The sequence below is a fragment of the Dermacentor albipictus genome, chromosome 5 (assembly GCF_038994185.2).
Source record: "Dermacentor albipictus isolate Rhodes 1998 colony chromosome 5, USDA_Dalb.pri_finalv2, whole genome shotgun sequence".
Lineage (NCBI taxonomy): Eukaryota > Metazoa > Arthropoda > Arachnida > Ixodida > Ixodidae > Dermacentor > Dermacentor albipictus.
The window spans coordinates 173,205,388-173,230,710 of NC_091825.1; the positions used below are offsets into that span (position 1 = coordinate 173,205,388).

The window sequence follows — 25,323 nt, forward strand, 5'->3', positions numbered from 1 at the left end:
GATCACGAAATAATGAAACCACCTAACTTACCGCGGCAGACCGAAAATGTATTTATACCTATAATCCATCTTATTCACTCTCAAACAGCTATTCCATTGCTCTTTACAGACTGCAAGATGTCCTCTGTGCAGTACGTTGCATTTGATATTCCGCATTTGTCGAATGATTCCGCAGTGAGGGCAAACAGGATGGTGGCCTACACCTAGACTAATCGTGTAAGTCTCTGAGGAGACTAAGGGGACCTGGGAGTCTAAATTTTTCATTATTTACAAAGAAAGCTATGGGAAGTGAGTTCACTCTCTACCTGCAGCTTGACTGCAGCTTGATGCTTGACTTTGTTGCTACTAGCTTAACATGTAAAGCAACCTATTTTTTAAATGAGCTTTCATATTTAAACATTGAAAGCGGTGTGTCGTCATTGCCATTTTGTGATGGCACCAGCTCTGATAAGTAGGCCATTGCTAATGCTGCAAATGCAGTTGGTCTTGTAGCGGCAGCAGCATCGGCGTTGCACGAGAGTTGACGCGGACGCTCGCGTCTACACGAGGCTCGAGCGGCTGGCGCGTTCCGGCGCGGGCTAGCGTTCCGAAGATCATTAAAAAGAATGCTACGCTAAGCGACGGAGTGTCGGTTCTTCCTCTCCTGCGAGAGCCTGATACTTTGACGGTCTACGTGGTCGCTCGTCGCCAACAGTTTGGTGACCCGGACGTGATATTGCCATACGCTCCTGTGGTAGAGACGACCATGGACCAGACCGAAGCTACGAGAGCTCAAGGCCAGAACCATTCCGAGGAACGCGGTGAGCCCTCCTGTTCCGCCATCGCTGTCCGCCTCCCACAGTACTGGGACCAGCATCCTTCGGCGTGGTTTCTTCAGGCCGAAGCGCAATTTCAAGTCGCTGGTATCCGCTCTCAAGCCTCGAAGTTCCATTACGCCGTCGCAGCACTCTCGCCCGCCGCCATTGACGAGGTAGCAGATTTGTTGAACTCCCCATTGTCTGCCGCCGCCTATGACGATCTCAAGGCGGCACTGCTACAGCGCACAGCAGCTTCACAGCGTTCTCGCATCCAGCAGCTTCTGTCCGCTGAAGAACTCGGCGACCGACGCCCTAGTCAACTTCTTCGCCGAATGAGCCAGCTGCTCGGAAACAACGCGAGATCCATCGACGACACGCTGTTGCGCGAACTGTTTTTGCAACGACTCCCGGCTAACGTGCAGATGGTCCTGGCGACAGCCTCTACCATGGACCTTACCGGACTTGCCGCTTTGGCCGACAAAGTCATGGAAGTAGCCACCCCAACCATCGCAGCCACGTCACCGTCTCCGGGTGACAATACAACCGCTCTGCAAACTCTTCCCTGCTCTTCCGCAGTGCAATCTCCGCTCGACTCCTTGTGTGAGCGCCTGGAACGCATCATCTGTGGAGCGGAGCATCGCCGCGCGTCTCGTCGCCCACGCAGCCGTAGTCCCAGCAGATCAAGACGCACGGGCACCCAAAATGAAACCTCAACTACAGCGCCTGGCGTTTGCTACTACCACCGCCGTTTTGGAAACGACGCTCGTCACTGTCGGCGTCCCTGCGCTTGGCAGGGAAACAGGCCGGCCGACCTCTAACGGCGACGAGTGGTCCGGCCCAGCACACAAGTCGCCTTTTCTACGTGACGGACAGAGTTACGGGACAACGATTCTTGGTCGACACAGGTGCTGACGTCAGCATTCTACCCGCCCAGCGCTCCGACCGAAAAGCGACTCCTGTGTCGTCTTTGCAAGCCGTCAACGGCACCAGGATTCCAGTTTTCTCGTCACGCTCCGTCATGCTAAACCTTGGCCTTCGACGAGCGTTCCGCTGGATTTTCCTGGTTGCAGACGTCCGTCATGCAGTCATTGGAGCAGACTTCTTGCATAACTACGGACTCCTTGTCGACATCCAACGACGCCGTCTCATCGACTCCGTGACCCAGCTATCCGTTCCCGGCGTCCCATCATCAGGCACATCGCCCATAGCGCCTATTTCTGCCATGTTGGACGAACCTTTCGCCGCACTCCTACGCGAGTTTCCCACTTTGACGCGCCTACCGGACTGGACGCAACCGGTGCAACATGACGTGTGCCATCACATCGTCACCTCCGGCCCACCGGTCTACTTCCGACCCCGGCGTTTGTCCCCGGAGAAACTCAAGATCGCTCGCGCGGAGTTCGAACACATGCTGCAACTTGGCATCATCCGCCCTTCTTCCAGTAACTGGGCATCACCACTTCACATGGTGCCTAAGAAGACGGGTGACTGGCGCCCCTGCGGCGATTACCGGGCACTAAACAACGTCACAGTTCCTGATCGCTACCCTCTACCGAACATTCAGGACTTCACGGTAGCGTTGCACGGTGCGACGATCTTTTCTAAGATCGATCTCGTTCGCGCCTACCATCAACTACCGGTCGCTGAAGAAGACATTCCCAAGACCGCCATCACCACGCCCTTCGGTCTTTTCGAATTTCTCCGCATGCCTTTCGGTTTACGGAACGCGGGCCAATCCTTTCAGCGTTTCATCGATTCCGTCACCCGAGGTCTGCCTTTCGTTTTTGCATACATTGACGACCTCCTCGTGGCAAGCTCTTCGGCCGAAGAACATCTTCACCACTTGCGGTTGTTGTTTTCACGCCTTGCCAGTAAAGGAATTGTCATCAACGCCGCCAAGAGTGAATTCGGTCAAACCGAACTCGAGTTCCTCAGTCATATCGTCGACGCTAACGGCATTCGACCTCTGCCGTCCAAGATTCGCGTCATCGAAAACTTTCCCCGACCGACCACACTCACCAAGCTTCGCCAATTTCTCGGATTCGTCAATTTCTACCGCCGATTCATTCCCGAGTGCGCACGACTTATGGCTCCGCTAGACGCTCTCCTGGTAAACAAGCGCAAACAAGTGCTTCAGTGGACTGAAGAGGCCGCAGACGCTTTCGCAAAAGTCAAGTCTGCCCTCGCCGACGCCACGCTGCTTAGACACCCAAAACCAGACGCACCCACTGCCATCATGACCGACGCTTCAAATACCGCCGTTGGTGCCGTTCTGCAGCAATTCATCGACAATGAGTGGCATCCACTCGCTTTTTTCTCCAAGAAACTGAAGCCTGCGCAGTCCCGCTACAGCGTTTTCGGCCGTGAATTACTCGCTGTTTACCTGGCTATCAAGCATTTTCGCCATTTCCTCGAAGGCCGTGCATTCACTGTCTTGACTGACCACAAGCCCCTTGTGCACGCAACGAATCGTTCGGCGTCCTGTTACTCGCCCCGCGAGATTCGACAGCTTTCCTACATCTCCGAGTTTACAACAACGTTCCGCCACATCAAGGGCACCGACAACATTCCAGCTGACGTTCTGAGTCGTGTCAATGTCGTTTCCACGTTGACATCGGAACCTTTCATCATCGAGGCCGACTTACTCGCCAGTCAACAGCGTGACGACACTGAACTTCGCACACTCCGGAATTCGTCAACGTCCCTGAAATTGGAAGACGTCGTTGTGACCCCAGATGGTACGTCCATCGTCTGCGACACTTCTAACGACACACCTAGACCATACATTCCGGCATCCCTTCGCAGACGCCTATTCGAAACCGTGCACAACCTGTCGCACCCTGGCATACGCACGACACAGAAGCTTCTTTCCAGTCGTTTCGTTTGGCCTCGGCTAAACGCGCAAGTTCGCGATTGGGTTCGCTGCTGTTTGTCATGTCAACGTTCGAAGATCCAGCGTCACCCCATTCCGCCTGCCAAGTCTTTTCTTCCACCGGATGCTCGTTTTGACACCGTACACCTGGACCTCGTCGGCCCTCTTCCACCTTCGAAAGGATACTGCTACATACTGACATGCATCGACCGTTACACACGGTGGCCAGAAGCTACACCTATATCTGATATCTCAGCGCCCACTGTTGCAGCAGCGTTCGTGTCTACGTGGATAGCAAGGTTCGGCTGCCCATCGACAATAATCACAGATCGCGGTCGACAGTTTGACTCAGCGCTCTTCAACGAGCTACTCAAACTACTCGGAACGACACGTTTTCGCACAACTGCTTACCACCCGCAGTCCAACGGACTAGTTGAACGTTTTCACCGGCATCTCAAGGCCTCCCTTATGGCACATGAATCGCCGCAGAAGTGGGTCCTGCATTTGCCTCTCGTCTTACTTGGCATCAGAGCCGCACTCAAGAGCGACCTAGGTTGCTCCTGTGCTGAGCTAGTCTACGGCACCCACCTACGCCTTCCGTGCGATTTCTTTGTCGCCACCCCCCAAACGCCTATGCCATCCCCTGCCGACTACGTAGCCGAACTGCAAGCTTTCTTCAGCCAGATGCGCCCCGTGCCTACACGTTCACAAGAAGCAAGGTCCCCGTACGTTTCTCCGGCACTCAGCTCTGCTACCCACGTTTTCGTGCGTAACTGTGCCATGCGGAAGCCTCTACAACCACACTACTCCGGGCCATATTGTGTTCTAGAGCGTCGTCCGACAACGTTTGTTGTCAATGTCAACGGCCGATCAGACACAATTGCCCTGGAACGTCTCAAACCCGCCTACATCGAAGCACCCGCGCCATCAGCTCCACCTGTATGCGACGCGACCCTGCTGCATCCTTCGTCGCCGCCTGCGCACGTGACACCCACGACCAACGCGAAGACACGCCGCGTCACGTGGACTTTCCATCGTTCGTCGAACTTTCCTCCTCTCTAGGGGGGGAGCCCTCTGTAGCGGCAGCAGCATCGGCGTTGCACGAGAGTTGACGCGGACGCTCGCGTCTACACGAGGCTCGAGCGGCTGGCGCGTTCCGGCGCGGGCTAGCGTTCCGAAGATCATTAAAAAGAATGCTACGCTAAGCGACGGAGTGTCGGTTCTTCCTCTCCTGCGAGAGCCTGATACTTTGACGGTCTACGTGGTCGCTCGTCGCCATCAGTCTCATGTACCATTGCACTGCCCAGGCAGTTTTCGAACCAGTCTTGCAAGAAATTCAGTAATCATTAATTAAGACTGGCTGTTTTCGCTTAAAAGTCTTCCTAGGGAGGCTCAAAATAGGTGTTTTTTGCAAGAGATGATGCATTCAACACACTCGCTGTTTCATATCGCTGCAAAGACAGATGCTTGGGGTCAGGCATGTTTGGCAGCCAGTAAAGTTCAATTTATCTACAAAATACCTATTCGCAGATCAAAATATTAAAAGTTTTGGCTCATACAAATGTATAGATGCTAGCTGGGATTTTCGCTCATAATCGAATTGACCGAGGAAATCTAATTAAAGGGCCCCTCACCGGGTCTGGCCATTTAGAGCTGACAAGCGCAGTGCATACAGTGCATGCTAACGATCGTGTCTGGTAAGTATTACATCCTTATGCGCCACAAAAAGAGCTTGAATTTCAAACCAAACGCTGTTTGCTCTTCTCCTCGCAAGCGCTGCGCTCCCAGCTGGAGAGTCGATCTCAATCGCGCAAGCGCGCCTTACATACGTGGCAGGGCTGTGAAGTCACTCATAGTGACACGTGACTTTGAGAATTATTCGAGGCAGCATCAGTTGTTTAATCTGTTGCCTTAGTAGACAGATTAAAGTTTGAGAAATAATAAAACATAGAAACCGAATGTCTGCATGTTTTTGATTTACTTCGTACCTTAGCAAGAGAGATGCACTTCCCTTTCATCTGCTTGTTCCCATGTTGTGTAGTCGCGCACATAGAGAACGAAACTATGTCATTTTCTACCATGTTCCAGTGCCGTGAAAATGCCCTTTCATCCTCTTGCGTCTGTCTCGGTGCTCGTGATTGTGGCACTGACTTATGCTGCTAACCAGGTGCTCTCGTGCAGAGCGAGCAAAATTATATGCTGTGCGAAATGAGGCAAGTGCAACAGCTCGTGCGCAAGACCGTCACTGGTAGTGTGCCACCTGGAAAAAACATGCGAGAAAGAGAGAAAGAAAAAAAAAGGTGGGGCATGACACATATTTGTCACAGAATCCTCCGGCTCCAGTATGGAAGAATGCAGGAAAGGAATTTCACTTGCAGAGGCTAGACAGGGCAAGTACCGAGAAAGTCTCTCTTGGCGGTGGCACTCGCCTCCTGAAATCATGGGTTTGCAGCAGTTGGCATTTCTATCTCTGTTGTTAATGAACTAATTTGAAAAATTTTTGCGGTAGAATGCTCCTTAGAGGGCATGCAACAATTTCTAGCATATAACCAAAGTTTACTATGTGTCCTGATGAGGGGCCCTTCAACAGAGTTGAATTAACAGAAGTCTCCTGTATAAATTCTGTGATTGCTTACTTTTGTTAGGTCACTTCCCATAATGTTCTCCATCTTTTTCCATTTTCAGACTTTTCTTTTTAACATTGAACTCAAGTCGCCATACTTCGTTGTGCATGAGTATGGGTCATTCCAAAAGTAAGTAAACTGTGTTCTCTTCATTTTCTGCCCCTTGTTTGACGATCATGATATATTTATTTCTGCAAAAAAGCACATGGGTGTTCCACGCAAAATCCCAGACCCTAAATGTGACTGACCATTGCTGTTTCTAGTGGAAAAAGTTGGGCTAGTTGGCTGTTGTGTGAACGAGATTTCATTGAATTATTTTTTTACGAAAAAAACAAACCAGCTTTTGGTGACGTAAGCACTCTTTGAAGTTTTCCAAAGGAGCGAATGTTGGTGGTAAATAAATTTTCTAAGCCCATCTGTGAAACTAGGTACTATTACAAATCTTATTCTAGAATATTCTACTGCCGTGGTTCTTTCATGTGACATCACAGGTGAACACATTCATGAATTTCACGAGGTTAAGTTGCTCAGTAAGAAAGCAAAATATTGTGCTCTCAGAATTTTTTTTCATAAACATTGTTGACGTTTTGGCCACAATATTTTATTACTTTTTCTTCCTGTTGCTATTGTTTATGCTAAAAGTAAAATTTGATTATGAAATCAGGTGCTTTTCCAGGAAATTACTTCCAAAGTTTTCAAAAATTTCAGACTCTAAATAAGCATTCGAATAAAAATCCAGGTATAAATATGTGAGATAGCTCAATATTTGCACCAACCTTCCAGCTTGCGATCTAGAAATTTTAATTCGAGTAAATTCTGTTTGACGTGAGAAAAAAAGATTTTGAAGCCCTCAACCAGTCTTGCTGGTAGGCCCTACTGAACTGTGTCTTCACAGTAAAACATGTGCAGGCCACAACTGAATTCTTGCTGTGCTTATGAACTCTTTATGCATAAAATATGGGCAGAAGCTTTTTTGGGTGCAGTAAATAGCAGTAAAGTATCCGTTTACACTGTTTGAATGTCAATGCCCCCGCAACTACGCTTTACGATAGTACATTTGTGCAGTGAAAGTAAATGATGACTGCTTGGAGGTTGTCGTCAGGATCGGATAGTTGTCAGGCACAATATATTGTGCATGGTGCTGATTCATTGTTTTGCAAGCAGTACAGGTCAGCAGGTTACAAATTATGCAAAACCCTGAATCATCGACATTCTGCGCCATCTGTGGCATAGGACACAAATGTGATGAAATTTCCTGTGTGCAGGCCATAGGCTGGTGTGATAGTCCTTGGGTCTGGTCAAGTGTCGTTTTCAGTCTGGTGTAAAGCAGCAGAAAAGAATTGACTGGTTATTCTGCCTCCACGTAAGACAGAGTGAGGTTAAGTCACAGCCACAGTCTGCCACTGCAGAGAGCTCACCTCTATGCTGTGTTCGGCTACCTAGCTGCCCCGAGCCCCCAAAATTGAAATTGGTGAACTGCTGAACATGCGCCTTTTATAATGTATCTGTACTTTGGGGTCCCCCTCCCGTGCTCTTGGGACAAAGGAACGACAACACACTAGTGCAAACAATCACAGGGGCATTTATTGCACATTTCATAGATCAATGCCAGCTAGCCCTGTTGCTATCCACAAAACATGCCGGTGGGTGCGGGACAAATCTAGAAGTCCGACTCACCGCGACTGGATAGCGAGCGAATATGTTCGCCTCATGCTGGATCCCAACGCCTGGTCATTCGCGTGTACGGTCACGCGAATGGTGGCGCGTTCCAAGGCGGCCACGCGAGATGGTCTCGCAGAAGCACGGATCGGCGCACGTGCGGCACGGCACGTCCGCACTGCTTGCTGTCGCGAACCAAAGAGAGCAAGTGCCTTATCTTTCGGCGCCCAAGTAACCCCGCCTGTCGGCGGCACTAGCAATGCAACACTCGCGCCATCTCTCGTACTGCGCCTCAACCACTCCAACTGCCGCGGGTGCCAGACCACGTGGCGAAGCCGGATTACAGGAGATGCGCTATGCGGGAAAAACATATCAGGGGACGCGCGAGAGTCGCGCATCCCCACAGTACTGATGTGAAGTGACACAGCATGCATTCGCTTAACAAAGAGTTACAGTGCATATGCATGACAGAAAAATAGCTGGCGGGGAGGGTATACATATTCTGAAGTGAAGGCACCATTCGGGAGAGCCTACCGAGGTTTGTCGGGGACTTTAAAAATTTTTTTCTTGCCTCAAACAAAATTTACTCAAATTAAAATTTCTAGTTCACAACCTGAAATGTTGGTGCGTGTAATGAGCTATCTCACATGTTCTTATCTGTCAGGCCGTTATGCTTAATTTAGGTTTGAACATCATCAGAGAGTGACTTTTTGGCAGTTCTGGATGTAGTTTTCTGAGAAAATACTTGATTTCATAGTCAAACATTATTTTTAGTATAAAATATAGCAATGGAAAAAAAATAGTAAAAAAAAAGATATGTGGCCAAAACAACGATGCTTATGGAAAAAAAAAATTCAGGAAATGCACAATTTTTGCTTTCTTACTGAGCCACTTGACCCTTTGAGGGTCGAATTATTTTGCAAAAAGACTTTCCCAGGTGGTCAAATTACTTTATATCTGATCTTGAATGTACAATATGTATAAAGTCGGCAATAAATAGTAAAAAATAGTTAGGAACATTATTTTGGTGTCGGCATCACTCAGAACTGCAAAATGTTCAATAGTATTTCCGAGCGGGGTACTCTTTGAAATACGGGTTTACGCACAGCGCCTTATCGCAGTCTGCACACCTAAAATGCGTGTCTGTTCTCCTCTTGGAGCGACGAGTTGTGTTGGCGCACACATGACATCTCTGCGTGCGGCTGCCTTGGGCAGAGGTCTGAGGCACCCTCTCGCGTAAGCGCGTTGCCGCAGAGAGCGAGTACCTAGTGAGTGGTGCTGATAAACAAGCTAAGAGCAGTGCCAATCAAGATAAAAATCAACTTCCGCCGCCCCTGCAAGAGCGTGCCGACAAAAAAAAAAAAAAAAAAAGAACCATGTTTCACGCGCCTCCGTTGCGATCACGCGGCGGAACCAAAACCGCGACAGCGCGTTGCCACTAAGAGCGAGACTACCTCGCGAACGGCGCTGATAAGCAAGCTAAGAGCAGCGCCAATCAAGATAGGAATCAACTTCCAGCGCCCTGGAAGAGAGTGCCGACAAAGAAAAAAATGACGTTTCGCGCGCCTCCGTTGCGATCACGCGACGAAGCCGAAACTGCCAAAGGGGCGTTGCCGCAGTCTGAGCGACGCGCTGAAGCTAGCAATCAGTTTTTTATCTCCCCAAGAAGGTAGCACCAATTTCAAACGCATCTTGTAAGTGCTAAGAGGTGGCAGCACCTCCCGGTCAGCACGCATCGTCATTATGGCGCGAAATTTCAAACGGAGGGTCAGAACCGTACTTGTACGGCAGAGACCTTGCGGGACAGAAAACCGCCGCCGTACATGTACGGCAAAAACCTTCAAAGGGTTAAACACGTAAAATTTGTAAGTGTGTTCTCCTATGACGTCACGGGAAAGAACTGTGCCAGTAGACTATACTAAAATAAGATTTTCCATTGTACCTAGTTTCAAACTTGAGTTTAAAACATTTACCTCCAACCAACTTTTGCTTGTTTGCAAAAACTTCAAAGAGTGCTTATGTCACAAAAAATTTGTTTCCAAGAAAAATACTTTGGTAATATGTACCTTATTTACACAATCTCCAATTAGCCCAATTTTTTCTGAGGGAATTGGCAGTTGTCACTTTTGGGATCTGTGTTGTTTGGCGTGAAATGATCCACATGCAATTGAAGTAGCCTTTGCAGCGAGTTCTATACGAGGGAAAAAGGCTGCTTATTTTCTTCTTGGCATGTAAACAGCTAGCGAGTACAGTCACAAACCATTTGAATAATTGCCAGTTTCAAAACAATACAGCTATTCACTCTTAATACTGCCAGGCAAACCTCTCCAATTCATATTAAACAAAATCTCCCTCTCTATTACTAACAATCTTGAATGCCTACTTAGTGTGTAATTCGGGAATTCTTTTCATTTTTTTCTTTTTCACAGTCTATCTGCATGCCAGCAGAGAGGACTAATGCTTCCTTTTAATACCCACAGCACTGATCTTATCAAAATTCTCTAAATTTTGAATGTCATTACATTTGCCAACTGCAGCCTCGCTGCTTTTCCAGTTCCAACATCGTGCACTTACTTGCCCTTTAAAATGGGAGTTTCAGAAAGAGGAAACCCATAGTTAAAATATCAGCCAACTGTACAAAAGTATACAAATGGAGCACTATTTTTTTGTGCGTCTGGCCAATAGCCGCCTTTAACTTTGGGTCCCCTACTTATAAAACTCCCATCACCAGCAGAGTAAACATAAAATGGTTTATTGCAAAGAACAAGGGTTCTTCGGTGATCACTGGTTATACTACCAAAGGGACTTTGAGATTGTTCTTGACGTTGACAAATGAAGACTTCAAGAGCAAATATGTTACAGGACAAAACCGCATGAGTTGAATACATATGCAATAAAGGCAGAAAAGATGCAGTAAACCTGTACTTTGTCACTTAATGTCTTACTTATCAACAAAACATGTTTAAGTCTGTACATTTGCATTACATGCTGACCATGAAGCCTGAGTGAGCTAGGTCTCACCGGGGTTATTATTACTGCCCAGACTGCTGCTACAAGTGCATTCTGATGCTTTTATAAGCGTAACAAAACAGCAAAAGTATGCCAGTGACAACGGTTGGTCACCTCCAAAGTTTGTTCTAAGATCGGAGGTCAGCTTGTCTAGATACAACTTTGTGAATTGGGTTCAATCTTGTTTACAGTGCTTTTGGTTAACAATCAAAGTTAATCATTCGTTGGCGACCTGCCTGGTTAGGAAGGTTATGAACAATAACTGAATTAAGGACTGAGAAATTTAAACAAAATTTATCTTTATAAACTTTGTTTCAGAGCCGGGCCAGCTCTTTCCTCGAGGGTAAAATGGCAGGTGGCGCAGCAGTGTTATATACGTTTGTGGAGCTTAGACAGGCATGCAGAGGCATTGCATAATCTCTGGAAAAACATGGCGAAGAGTGTTCCCTATGACTGATTGATGTTTCCCAGCATTTTTTGAATCTGTCATGACTCCAAAAGAAGTTGCCTCCAGTGGCTTTCTTTCTCCAAGATGGGAGGCTGTTGGGGAATGTGGTGCTCGAAGAATTCGCAGTGTTCTGCAACAGCACTGTGTTCCCTGTTGAGGTGGTGAAGGTTGTGGCCAGATTCTTTATGGAAAATTCTGTTTCACCACTATAAAACGCAGCGCACTCGGTGCAAGTAATCTTGTGCATTGATTTGAAAATTGTTACAGCGCTAACACATGCATCCACAAAGTAACAAGGACGAGACACAGGTGCTGTAATCTGCACTTTTAAACATGAAACTCTTTTAGCTCTCGTTGTTGGTGACCTTGAGCCAAAAGCCTGAGTTGTTATCTGGGCACTCAAATGAGAACATCCAGGCATGTTGTGGGAACAAAATGAGATCATCCGGGCAACCAATCAAAAGTTAGGAAAATGAGGTCTCTGGTGCCCAACCCTTTTCTACAGGACTGCATTATATACGCTTGTTACTGCCAAAACAAGTTACAAAACATATTGCTTCCGAGTTCTTCCTAATGCTCACTCAAGCTGTAACATCTACCACGCTGAAATTTTTTGTCATTTCCAATAGCGACGTTCAAAAGGCAGATACAAGGCACCATACACTTTTGAATATCTTTTGAATGCCAACGATCCGTGAGTTCTGTGGCGCAGGTTTTGCATCGCCTCGATAGATGGCGCCTCCTTCATATGTTTTTCTTCTAGCTGGGCAGTGAGCTCTGTCTCCCTGGCGTCTTTCGCTGCCTGTAGTGCGGCCTTCTGCTGGTTTTCTTCTAGCTTGGCCCGTATTGATAGCTTGGTCCGTAGCTAGCTTGGCCCGTGTCCGTATGAACCAGTGCACAGTCTGGTGCGGTGCGGTGTGGTGTGGTGCGGTGTGCTGTTGTGAACATGCACTGCACTCATTTTAAGGTTGTGGCTAGTGTCATCTCCAACATGTCTGCTTTGCCATTTGCCATTCCATGCTTACATGTACTCTCGATTACGGGAGAGCCAGCAGTCTTTTTTTGGACAGGAGTGCATTCCTTAGGAGGGGAGCAGGATGCTTGCGATAGTAGAGTGATGTCAACCCGTACTCACCGTAGCACATGGACCAATGTGTCACTGAACCCTTGGACATAAGGTATAGAGACATGGGACCACTGGCGGAGAGGGTCAACAGTGACCATTTGAAGTTTCATTGGTGGAGAGAATGGATGCCTTTTTGTAACCGTTTTTCTTGAGGCCCCTGATGGCAGTGTTTTTTTTTAAATTCTGAAGCTGTAGAGAAGAACAGATTGTTTCGGATGTCTTGATGAGGCTTTGGACCACATAAATCTTGTTGCAGGTATGGTGATTTGAATTGTCCGGTATGTCAGATACTGTTTGGTATGTTTTGGTTTTATAACTACAGAAAAGGACAGGTTCGGTCGCTCTCTCTTTATAAAGACATCTAAGAAAAGGATAAAACCAGGATTTTCACATTCCACTGTGAATCGTATAGAAGAGTCTATGATGTTTAAGTGTGCAAGAATATTGTACGTCTTTTGATTTTTCACCATGTAAAAACAGTCGTCCACATAGCATACAAACATTTTTAGCTTGAGGGGTGAAAGTATTGGCGCCCGCTTTTTGATATCTGCCATTAGTTCGGCAACAGTAATGAAGATTGCGATACCTGATAGCTGTTCCACTAGTGTGCTTGAAGTACTGACTGTTGAATAGAAACGTGGTTGAGAGGCAGAATTCTAATAAACGACAGATGTCATTAACAGAAAGAGGAGCATGGTCATTCAGCATGGAGTCACGTTCAGGTGAACTGCATGTCACACAAACTGTGATGGGTACAGGCAAACCAGTGAATAGTGAAACCACATCAAAAGATGCCATGCAGTTGTTTTTGTCCAGACTCATTGGAAGCCAGTTCCACGACATGTCCTGAGTGGCGAATATAGGTTTCTGTTTTTATGGTGAGTGGAGCAATAGTGGGAAGGTAGGTTGATAGGGCTTGTAGGGGTGAAGATGGGAAATCTGCTATAGGCCGTAAAGGAATCCCCATTTTTGGGAATCTTGGGGAGACAATAGAAGCTTGGGGCATAGCCATTCCTACCTATCAGCCCCAAGTAGAGAGCTTTAAATTTAGGATGTTACTTGAAAATTTATGAGAAAATTTTGTTCATTTGGGTTTGGGGGTTTGTGATAGTCGATCTTTCTTGATCTTGCTGTATGCAAGCATGCAACTACACAGCTCCTAAGAAAACAGACATTCGCTCTTCCAAACCGCAACGTCTTCATGCTCCTTACATTTTCTTGTTGTACAAAAATACAAAAAGTTGGTATGGGTTTATTTCTATTGTTATGATGGCACAGAAAGTTAAAGCCCAGCCAGACGTACAGTCTCAGTGTTGGCGTCATCATATGCCTCAACAAATGTCTGATTGTGAAAAAAGCTAGTGTTATCTGTGATTGTTGAGAAAAAAGAAAGGAGGAGAATTCTGGTTTCACTGGCGATGGCTCTCACCTGAAAAACGGCCTACAAAGTGGGTGTAATAAAAGGGAAAAGTAAAGAGTGACTAATTGTTATATTTGCAGCATTTACAATAGCGACTATAGGTGCAATTTACTTTATATACGTGCAGGGTACAAAAAGAGTGAATGTCATCTAGTGGGAAGAATAGACCATTGTGCTGACGGGACATTATGGACATAGTGCGAGATTCCAGGAATTCGCAGAGTCCACACTTTTAATTAAACCCGGTGCCTGACCAAGTCAGTATTAGCTCCCACGTTTCGGAAGGTTCCTTGTTTACAATGCAGCAAGCTAGGGTCATAGTCAGTTTATATGCATAGCATGTGACGAAGAGAGCAAAGATAAGCTTGGGGCATGGTGCTATCCGTCCGGTTGATAGTGCTAGGTGTTGCCTATGTCAGTAGAGATTCGAGCAGAAGCCGCATTGTCTCGTTCTTCTCTTCTGCAATAATTGATGCATCGTCCCAGTTGATTGTGTGATTACACTTTTGCACATGTTATGTGAAGCAGTGTCGTGCTTGTGCTCTTGAAATCTTAGTGTGAAATTCCCGGTTTCGCCAATGTGATAGAAATTGCAGTTTTTGCAAAGTATTCTGCATATAACACCACTGAATTCGTCATCAGCCCGGGACAATGCCTGACATATGCCCGGCACGTACAGGATGCTGGTGCGGTTTCGGTGAAGCCTTTGACCTTGTGGCCTAGGCTCCAGCGTGCACTTTTCTATCTTTTTGGCTATGAATGCAGCGGGATCCGAGAAAGTTTTTGGCGTATAACCTTCAGTTTCCGTTGCCTTGCTTCTTCACTGGAGCACATGTGTCACACGGTTTGCAAGGGACGACACAACAGATGTCTTGCGGCCAACTGGGTTGCAGGATGCGTAGTCGAGGTAGCGGCCCGTGTGAGTTGCCTTTCGGTAAATGGAAAAGGACAAACTGCCGCCAGAACAGCACACTAGTACGTCAAGAAAAGGCAGATTTCTATCTTCTTGTTTGATGGTGTATGGCTGCTTCTGTAGCATTCAGATGTTGCAGAAACTGGTCGACGTCGTCCTTCCAGAGAATGCAAATGCAATCATAAGGTAGCGTACGAAAGCTGTCGGGGCAGGAGTGGAGGTAGCAAGAACCTTTTCTTACAGTGTTTCCATGACAAGATTTGCCATTGTTATCGATATTGATGCACCCATGGCAGTTCCTTACTTCTGCATATTGTCACATGGTAGTGACGGTGAAGAAGGCAGCAAAACTTTGATTGAAGAAACTAGTGTTTTATTGGGCGAACGTGTGCCCTCAAAAGCAGGCTACACTCAAATAACGATAGCGGCGAATACACTCGGCGATCGTCGAAAATCTGATGAGTGGGTCAAGCACGTCGGCTTTTATACATCAGTCGTCGAATGTTCCAAAATATTCGCTGACAGCCACGTGCCTTCCACAAAGTTCTACATTATTCGCTTCGCGCACACATGCAATCAGATTACACAAGGTTCAGTCACAGATGGAACCATCGATAACATTCCAGAAACTTCCAATACATGCAGGCGCGTCCTGCGCTGTGCGATAACATTTGTTTGGCGGTGAAACGTGTTGCCCGATAAAGACAAGTACACGTGTCAATATATACCTTGGAATTATAGGTAAAGTATGTGTTACACAAACAAAACTGAACAAGCTCACATATCTCACTTGGATCTAGAGGTGTCTTGGTGTATAGCAACACTGCCACCTTGTCAGTCCTCGCACTTTCTTATTATTTTGTAACTGGCATGCACAGTCCAGTCAAGTACACAATTGTGTAGCGATGTCTTGATAGCTTTCATGTGCTGGCTTTGGAAAAGTAAGAAATATTCAACCTCTGTAACATTATTGACAGTGCCACAGTTGCCTTTCTCATTTATTCTAACCTTGTCATGTTTCAGTGCAACCTTTATGCCATTAGCCCTGTCTAGACCACAGCTTTGCTCTTATTTTGACAGCTTCTCTCAGGAAGTGTTGGGTTGTAGAAACAGTCCAAGCATGTGACTACATGTCAGTGTTATATTGCTTGTTGGAGTGCTGGTAACAGTGGGAGGAGCACTTCTTTGATGCATGTTTGTTCCCCTTATAGGAGTGGTAACATCCTTGTGATTGACATGGGGAAGCTGAGCTTCAAGAGCGACCTCCAGAGTGATTCTCTTCTGCTTGAGGTGGGCACTCCTTATACACAAGGTGTCCCAACAGCATTATTCTCATGCTCGAAATTGTTAAAGCTAGCTTGTGACTGCAGCTGACCAGTCGCTTGTCAGGGTTTTTGACATGAGCACGCTCATAATAGTGCTGTATCACATTGGAGTCATAACAGGTAAAGATTTTAGTTTGCAGAGGTTACAGCCAGGATGTTTTTTCACTCAATGTCTACGATGACTTGTTGGCAGAAGTGGAAGATTCTGCTGTCTGTTCTGTGCATTTGTACTGAAGAAAGTGCAAATATTTTTGTCTTGGATTTGTCTTGCATTAATGTGAAGAATGTAAATGCATAAATTAGTTGAAGCATAACATACTTCACAAGGGCACATCTCTTGTGTCGTCCCAGAACATATTGTGGTGGTTATCTCACAGGAGTACCTATTCCTGCGGGGCTACTGAGCCTCAAGGCCACATCAGCTGTTGCTTTGCGTAATCTATTGCGCCGCTATGCGTGCACCCACGACCTGCAAAAGGGTGCGGAGTGCTGTGCAGCAAGAAAACACAGCACAGAAGACTTCCATTAATTTGACTCCAGCTAATTTGACTTTTTGGTTAATTTGATCTTGACCAAAGGTCCCAACCCGTGCCCGTGCATTTCTGTGGGCCCAAACGTCCGTTGTTACCATACTAAAAATTGGCCTTCGCCGCATAATTCAAACTTAATCAGTCGGCTTGCAAGCACCTGACCCCTATGGGGGTCCCAATAGCGACCCCTTTACTGGTAGCGTCTGTCGTGACAGTACTTGGGAAACAGTGAATGCGCTGAACAGACGTCATCATGTGGAAAACTGCTATTTTCAGCCTGCCCTATGAAGATCTTAAAGTGATAATGGTAGCTCACAATGTCTGATTACAGCATTTACCATATTTAGTGTGTGCCTTATTTTCTTTGAAGAAAATTTAACCATATACTGTGTTCGTCGTGTTTGTATGCTTTGCCGCATAACACGGCTGTATTGCAGCGAGGCTGACCAGGAAACCGGCCACCACTGTACAACACATATTAGGTCCTTGCCCATTTTTCTTGAAAAAAGTCGGGTGTGTGTTAGATTTCTATTTGTGTAGAAGCTTTAATGTTATCTCTACATTAGTTTTCTACCTTGGATTTATAGGAAGCAACCGCTCATTTGATTCTGGGGAGTGTCAGAATTGAGCAAATAGTGCCAAATGAATCAGCGGGAGTGCTTTGACATTTTTTTTCTGTGCATCTTGTTTAATTCAATCAATTTTGCCGGTCCCATCAGGGTTGAATTAATGGAAGGCGTCTGTGTTGCCATAAGTCAATGGAAACAGGTTTATTTGTCTTTTGTGGCATGCAATCCTGCACAGCTCCCAATCTCAGGGCAGCAGAGGAAGCAAAGAGGCTCCCATGCCAAGGCGTTGCTCCTAGCACATTGAAGTTACTGTACATGCTACCAAATGTAGCAGAGTTGTGCGAGAGTCCACCATCTTTCGATGCAATTTTGTGCGGTAAGGCCACCTCTCGTTTGCACAGGGGCAGTCGTTCAAAGCAGTCATCCAAAACGGCGATTTGATTATGAGGCACATTTGTGCACTTGTTGCAGTAATCAATGAATGTGCTGTTGCATGCAACGTGATATCTACTGTATTACTGTAATACTCTATTACTGTATTGATCCGGCATTTGCTTGAAGTTAGCCTTCAAGGAGGTGCAAAGAACATTATGGTAATTGTTATTTAGAGAAATTCCAGCAAAACAGCATATTCCATTCAAAAATGCACAGTTCACAGCTCGGTTAGAAAAGTAGAGCTAATTGCAAGTACTTTTGTTCATGATTACTAGCCACACACAATGAGAACTTGTAGTACAATTTCGGAATGCAGTACAGCATACTGTACTCGCACACATTGCTCAGAAATGCAGTTTTTATTGGCTACCACCGAAGTTATGTGGCTAGTTGCATCTGCTATGCACCAAATAGAAATTGTGGTGTTTAACATAGTGGAAGGATGAGGATTATTTTGAGCATCTGGGGTTCTTGAAAAAGCCTGAAAGCTCTACACCAGAATTGCGGTATGTGAAAGTTCTTGCATTCCACCTCTATCGGAATGCAGGTTTTGCGGTGTGCAATAATTACAAACTCTTCTGCTCATCCTTTATTCGACACATCACGCAGGTAATGCAAAACAACTTTCTTTGATTACCCCACAACAGCAGAAAGCCACCGCACTGCACAATCAACAGTGGCCTTGATAGCCTAGTTTTGGAAACAGTTCCAAATCTACTGAGCAAACAAATTGCAGTTATTAAAGCATGTGAGCACCAGCAGAAATTAACAAGTGTTTTGCATTTTGCTGTGATGTTAAACATTTGAGCACTTTATTGCAGCATGAAATAAACTCAAGAAAGTCACTGATGGACTCTTGTGTTATGTGTTTTTTTACCTGAACGTTTAAAAAATGCAACGAAACACCATTTCCCAGCAAGCAGGAATAAACTTCCCACTATTTTGGAGCTATCTTACCTCGTGTATTCTTGCATTTGTCTGAGCTGGCTTGTCATGGCCCATCCACAAAAGCCAATGCTGTCTGTGTTGGCTAGCTGATTGTGCCCACGGTATATAGTAAAATGCCTTGCCCCTCTTGGTACAATTACTGCAGTGCCTTAGCGGGAGGAACGGGAGTTAGGCTTCAGCACCGGCTGTGCGACCGCAGGCGAGCGCAAGAGTTGAGCCCGGCTTGCAGCTGTTGTGACGTCAGTGCCCTAGTGGGAGGAGCGGGAGTTAGGCCGCAGTACCATCTGTGCGACCGCAGGCAAGCACACAAGCTGAGACCCGGCTATGTAGCTACACGGCCGCAAGCGAGCGCACGAGTTGAGCCTCCGCTTTTGCAGCTGTTATGACGTCATATGGTAGCGACGCAGCCGTGCGCGGCGCAGCAAGGAAGAGCGTGGTTGTGCGGCTAGTATGCTTCGCATAAAACAGATGCGCTGCTCTGGCTCCTGGTTGCAGCGGGAGGACGGTCTGCTGCGACACGGCACTAGAGAAAAGCATCTTGGCAGCTATGCTGCATACTCTCGCGATGTCCAATGAGCCTGCTTGCGAGAGCTAGGGTAACCTCCATCAGCTTGGGTCTCCAATAAGTGAAGCTTGTTGTAGTATGATCACGCACTAGCACTAGGTACCACTCTTCAACTTAGCACTTGAAGAAGGAGCTACACCAGATATGTGCTTCGTGAAGGTGCAAGGCACTGTAGACAAGTTTGATTCCGAACGATGTTTTAGACAAAGGGGCTGGTGTAGGAGTGGAAAAATGTGTACGCACCTGATGCTGACCTGGGAAAGAAGGCTCCCTTGCGCTTGCTCTGCTAATTGCAGCGATCGCCGCTACAGCTGGCAGCACAAAGCACCGCCGTCGCAAACCAATCTGCATATAAAAAAAGGGTGTAAAGGGAGGTAAGAACGACAGAATAGGCGAATCCCCGCGTAAAGGCGCCAGGGTGCTTTAATCGCCACAATGTTGAGGAAAAGTGCTGGGTTAGGAAATGCTAATCTGTACCGATGTTACGAGCAGAATAATGTCGCACTGAAAGAGCTCACTCAGTGGGCCCTCCGAATCCAGGAATATGATATCTGCATTGTCTGTAGCTCTGAATGCAGACACTGTGACGCCGATGCCCTCTCGTGCTTCCAAGTTACTTCAGACACCAGTACTTCTACCTACAGTCATGATATCTCACCACTTGACATCCTGGGCAGGTCCTCGGAGCAACGAAAAGACCCATGGATTGTCAGGATATTCGGTATTTTGTCAAACCCGCTGGCAGCTTAGGCGCCTCCAACATTACGCCGACAGGTGCAGCATTTCGCTATCTGTGATGGAATTTCATACCGCCGCAACTACCACAATGACGGCCACACTTGGCTCTTAGGGGTGCCCTGCCACCTTTGAATAGATGATCGGTGCTCTGCTTTTCACGGTGACCCCCAGTGTGGTCACGGTGGAGTGTCAAAGACCTACACATGGCTTTACCTACGATATTCATAGGTGAAGCCATATTTGTCCGCAAATATGTATGCTCCTGCATTGCCTGCCAACAATGCAGATGTGTCCCACATCTCTCCACCGTACCTCTGCAATCACTTCTCGGTCCAGCTCATCTATTTGACTGTGTTGGCATTGATTTATATGGGCCTCCTCCATTTACTGGCGCTGGCAACCGATGGATTGTCATTGCCGTAGATTTTTATGTGTTGCATATTGCAATCACTCAGTTCAGCCCTTGGGCGCGGCCGGGCAGCCACCATTGAGGGTATGAGCCATTGTTCATTGCTGCGCGTCTCATATGTGGGTCTATTCTCTTTTAAGTTTGCTATGTTTGTTATTAAGTTGCTTCTATTTTTATGTGTTGCATATTGCAATCACCCAGTTCAGCCCTTGGGCGTGGCCGGGCAGCCACCATTGACTTTAGCGCAACCACGTGACATGACGTCACGACAGCCGGAGGAAAAGCTGGGCCCCGACTCGCGCAATATGCAACGCATTCTTGGCTTAACCAAGCTAAGCCTGGCCATTTTTTGACACAATATGCTGAAATCACCGCCTTGCCTGCCACATCGACAAAAGACTTCGCCTTGTTCATTCTAAACAACTTTGTTCACCGCCATGGTGCACCTCGTGAACTGCTCAGCTGTCGGGGCTGCATATTCCTTTCGGTCGTCCCGCAGTCACTCATATCTCAGTGGCTTAAAAGAATGATTAAACAGTACTCTTGGTGACATGCTGTCAGTCTATGTTGTGTCAGACCACTCTAACTGGGATCTTGTACTTCCCTTCATCACATAAGCATATAATACTGCCTCCCAAGCCACTATCAGATTCTCACCATTCTTTCTGCTTCACGGCTGCCAGCCCTCCAGCACCATTGATACGGTTCTCTCGTACCAGCCGGACCCTGCCGACCGCTCACCTGTTTCTACAGTCGCTCAGCATGCCAAGAAATTCTGACAACTGGCCCATTTTTTTATGTCTGCTCAACAGTGCATCCAAAAACAGCGTCATGACCTCAGACCACCTCCTTATCCTTTCGCAATTGCCTCCCTAGTGTGGCTTTGGGTCCTGCCTGTTGTTGCTCCTGGCCTTTTGTCCAAGCTCCTTCCAAAGTACCACAAGTCCTACCGCGTGGTTGTGCAAACATTACCAGTTAATTACGTGGTCGAACCCAGATCACCATCTTACTATATTCATTGTCGCAGGCGAGAGGCCGTGCACGTTTACCGGCTCAAGCTGTATTACATTCTGCTGACCTCTCCCTAGGTCGCCTGGATGGCTGCTCTTCCATATCAGGGGTGATTGCGAAGAAGAAGACTGGCACACTGAAAAGCGCCGTTGCCATCGTGTAGCTCGTACACAGTTTGCTTTCTGGCGGTGCTCTACCTGCTGGTGCTGCGTTTGTTGCTCCTGAACTACGACTCGAATAAACCCCCATTACAGAGTAAATAATTTTAAACAAGCAAAAAAATACGGTCGAAACCGAATCCAAAGTGCTGCTTCTTGTGAAATCAATAACAGCACACTTCAAACAAGAGCACTGGTAGTGACATCTTGAGATGGTGTATTCAAATACTACAGCACATTTCTTGCACTGTGTGCAGCAGAAAAAAGACTGTTTGAAGGTAATATTTCTGCCAAAACCACCTGGTAAGTTGAACATGCTCACTTGCAATGATGTGCAAGAGCTTCGTAGGATGCTGCTGTACAGAGATCACAAGCGTAGGTTGGCATTAAAAATAATGTTTTCAATGGCCACGACTGTTTATGTGAATTCTGAAGTAATTTAAGGGGAAGCTGAAGACTGTCGAATTCAATGAGATGCTCATATACGGATGCGGGAACCTTATAAACCATGCAGGTAACATTTTTTTGGGGGGTGGGGGGGGGGGGATTTTTCACTTAGGAGCGACGCAATCGTCGGTTAAAATTGCACTGTAGCTCCACCTCCCGTCGAGCACCGCCCGCTGCTGCTGACCCCGACGATGGGAGCGGAGACCGGAAACCGTGGCGTAGTGACGTCAGCACTGGTGTTCCGTTGCTTCGCAGTCTCCGCGACCGTGCCTGACCGGGCTTATTTCTGCGTGCTTGCCGTGGTAATCTGCTTCGCTCGACCCTACATTCCTTTGTTTGTGTGTATATAGGAGGGGTGGTTGACATGCGCAGCATCAATTGAACTTGTAGGCCGATCATGCCGGCGTTCTGTGCAGCCTATGCTTGCACGAACACCAGCGGCCGCGACAATGTTCCGATGTTCCATTAGTTCCTGCAAGACAAGAAGCTTTCAGCTAAGTGGGAGGCTGCTGTGAAGCGAAAGAACTTCAAGCGCTCAAGAACAACAGTTCTGTGCTCTAACCACTTCCGTGACAACGATTACTTACAGAGTTTATCAATAATGCGTGCTTTGGATTCTCCTTCATGTTAGCACGCTTAACGGAAGGTGCATGTTTATCTCCCACCCTTGACACAGGTTTCATCGCCAAGCGCCATGAATTTTCTATTCGCACGTGTGTTGTGAAACAGCCTGCATGCAGCTACCATAACGCAGTGCAAGCGTAAAGTTTGCATGTGTTGGAAGCCTGCTCATGCCAGGATGCTGCGCTCCCCCTTCTCCGCACACATAGAGAAACCGACCATCTCACGTAGCCGACGGAATTCGCCGGTTACGAGTAGTGTGCGGACAACCCGCTGATGAAGGTTCTATACTACACGTGCTACAACAGCCGGTAAACTTTTCCCACGTTTAAACCGTCTGTGTAGATTACCGACAGCTTTGAGGCAGCGCAGAAATGCCGAAGATCACATCACCGCTTACGTTCTACGAGGAGGCATGCAGAAACATAACACTAGAGTTGTTTGCCCGGAAACGTACTCACTGGAACGCTGAATGCAGCTTAGCAAAAAGCATACTTGCCAAAGAACATTTCCAACACAAGGAGATGCTAACACTTCGCCTTCATTTGCGTGGAAAGCCGTGCTTGCACCAGCATATTTTGCTTCTTGGAGAGGCTGGCTCTTCGCAATCGGCTCGTACATGTAGGGAGTAAAGTATAAACCCCTGACAAGTGATCTTGCACGCGACAGCGCGACAAGCGAGGCGATAGCTGTTGCTTTCACTCGTCGCCCGCCAGCCGAACTCCATGCCAGTGACGGCTTTGAGCGACGACTTCCCGGTACGAGGGCAGCAATATATGCGTTGAAACTAGTATGACGCACACTTTATCAATTTACGTTGATGTATTTTACTGAAAGAGGAGCATAAAATATTTCTGAAGGTCTTGCACTAGGTTCTTATTCTTGCACATGTAAAATTCAATAGCTTGCTCGTTTTGTGCGACAAACAGTAGTATTTGAGTTATGTACATCCAGTTCTGGCTTCGCACTATTGGCTAGTCGCTCATAGCGGTTCCGGGCTATGAGCGACGAGTTCTAGATTTCCAGAAACGAGCGATCGAGTGACAACACCGAGCGATCTGGTCAAGCGACGGCCCGTTTTGTCGCTCAAAGCCGTCGCCCGTCACCGTCGCGTGCAAACTCGCTCTCGGGGAGTTTGAACTTAGCGCCGACCTCCTCAGAGAAACGCAAGCTCTCGAAATTTTCCATGACCGTCTCAGCAAAACAGCACCAAACTACTCTGCACCGTGCTTCGTGTGTAGCAGCAGCAGTCGGTCAGGACGAACACCATTGTTGACGTCACGAGGCGCCTGACCAATCACAGGCGGAAACGAGGCGCGCGAGCTGGGCGTGTCTGCTACTGCACTTTTCGTCGAAATAAAATATGTTTGCGCTTTCTTTCGCTCAATTTTGATGAGATATTCGAATTCAGAGGGTTGAAAACCACGATGTACTGCTCTTCACTAATTTTTTCTGGAAAAGCTTTCAGCTTCCCTTTAAAGGAAAACAACGCAAGTCTCCTCAAGCAAAACGAATATGGGAGATTGAAAGGATAGATTTTTAGGAACAGCCAACAGTCAGCGAAACCAAGTATAGCGGAAATGAACTCTATATTTAAAAGTGAGGGTTAAATTTTTGGTAGAATTTGTTTGTAATGAAGGAAATGGCGCATGAAAGTAAGTTCTATCTAAGCTGAGCATGCAGTTATCACAGCTGAGTTCAAATAATAATTCAGGCTGAAGATGGTTTTATTTGAGAGTCCCAAAAGAGTGGTAAAAGAAAAAAAGCAATGTAACAAATTTTGAATGAATATATTGAATCTTGTGTAAAATATTGTTGCTATTCCTGGTGTATTTATGGCCTCAGATACCTCGCATATGCTATAACTGGCAGAATAGTTAGAGATGTCCCGACCAGTGCCCTTGTGTTTCTAGAATATTTGCAAGCAAGCAAGTGTATCATAACTTGTGTAGAACTTAGATTAAAGAGTCGCTAATTGAGGTCCTTGTACATGCTGGTAATGTGGTGTGTTTCAGGAAGCCACCAGTATGGAGATTGAGGAGAAGCTGTACGACCGGTTCAGCATCTGCCTCTCAGATGTCCAGCTGCTCTTTGCGGACTCAGGTGGGGCCTTGTTTGACTTAGGTGAAATTAAGCCTGGGGAACAACGGGTGCTGCATTACTGCAGGGGACGAGTGGAGGATGGCTCGTCTGCTTCCCGAGTCGGACATGCACCTACTGCCCAAGGTCAAGATGCAAGTTCTTTTCTCAAACAGTGTCAAGCCAGACTATCAATTCCTGCCCAGGTGAGGGCATCTGCCCTGTGTGAGCTTCGAGCATGTATTCACCTGGTCAAACCTCATGCAGGCACAAGCTGAACGTGTCTGTTTCCAGCCTGAAGCTCAACCTGTCAGACAGGCGACTGAGCCTCCTTGTGGAGTTTGCCCGCCATTTTCCCCTGCCTCATTTGTTGATGTCTGAAGACACCGTCGATGGCTTCGGCAGGGAACACTGGGAGGAGTTGGTGTGCGATGCCTTCACGGTGAGGCTTTCTGCCACTAGAGACTTATAACATCATTGAGGAGAGAGGAAGTTGTTCAGCAGATGCATTGTTGGCTTGCAGCCAAAGGTTCACAAGTGCATTCGCTTTTGGCTAAGGTGCCAGTGTGCTTGGCAATGAGTCTGGCTGCACCACATTTTGCTTTCAGAGTTGGATTAGA

General features: G+C 47.1%; 1 protein-coding gene across 12 annotated transcripts in view; it reads left to right on the forward strand.

Annotated features, from left to right (window-relative positions):
• Window positions 1-25,323, forward strand: part of LOC135897507 (intermembrane lipid transfer protein VPS13A-like) — a 1,023,564-nt gene that overhangs the window by 181,679 nt on the left and 816,562 nt on the right. For all 12 annotated transcript variants that reach the window (XR_011514733.1, XR_011514732.1, XM_070539327.1 and 9 more), the window contains 5 exons: window positions 6,355-6,422; window positions 16,080-16,158; window positions 24,640-24,727; window positions 24,792-24,909; window positions 24,971-25,145. Coding sequence is in view for 10 of the 12 variants with exons in the window: in XM_070539327.1 (XP_070395428.1) it covers window positions 6,355-6,422; window positions 16,080-16,158; window positions 24,640-24,727; window positions 24,792-24,909; window positions 24,971-25,145 (528 nt within the window). In the remaining 2 variants the exon portion in view is untranslated. The remainder of the gene's footprint in view (window positions 1-6,354; window positions 6,423-16,079; window positions 16,159-24,639; window positions 24,728-24,791; window positions 24,910-24,970; window positions 25,146-25,323) is intronic.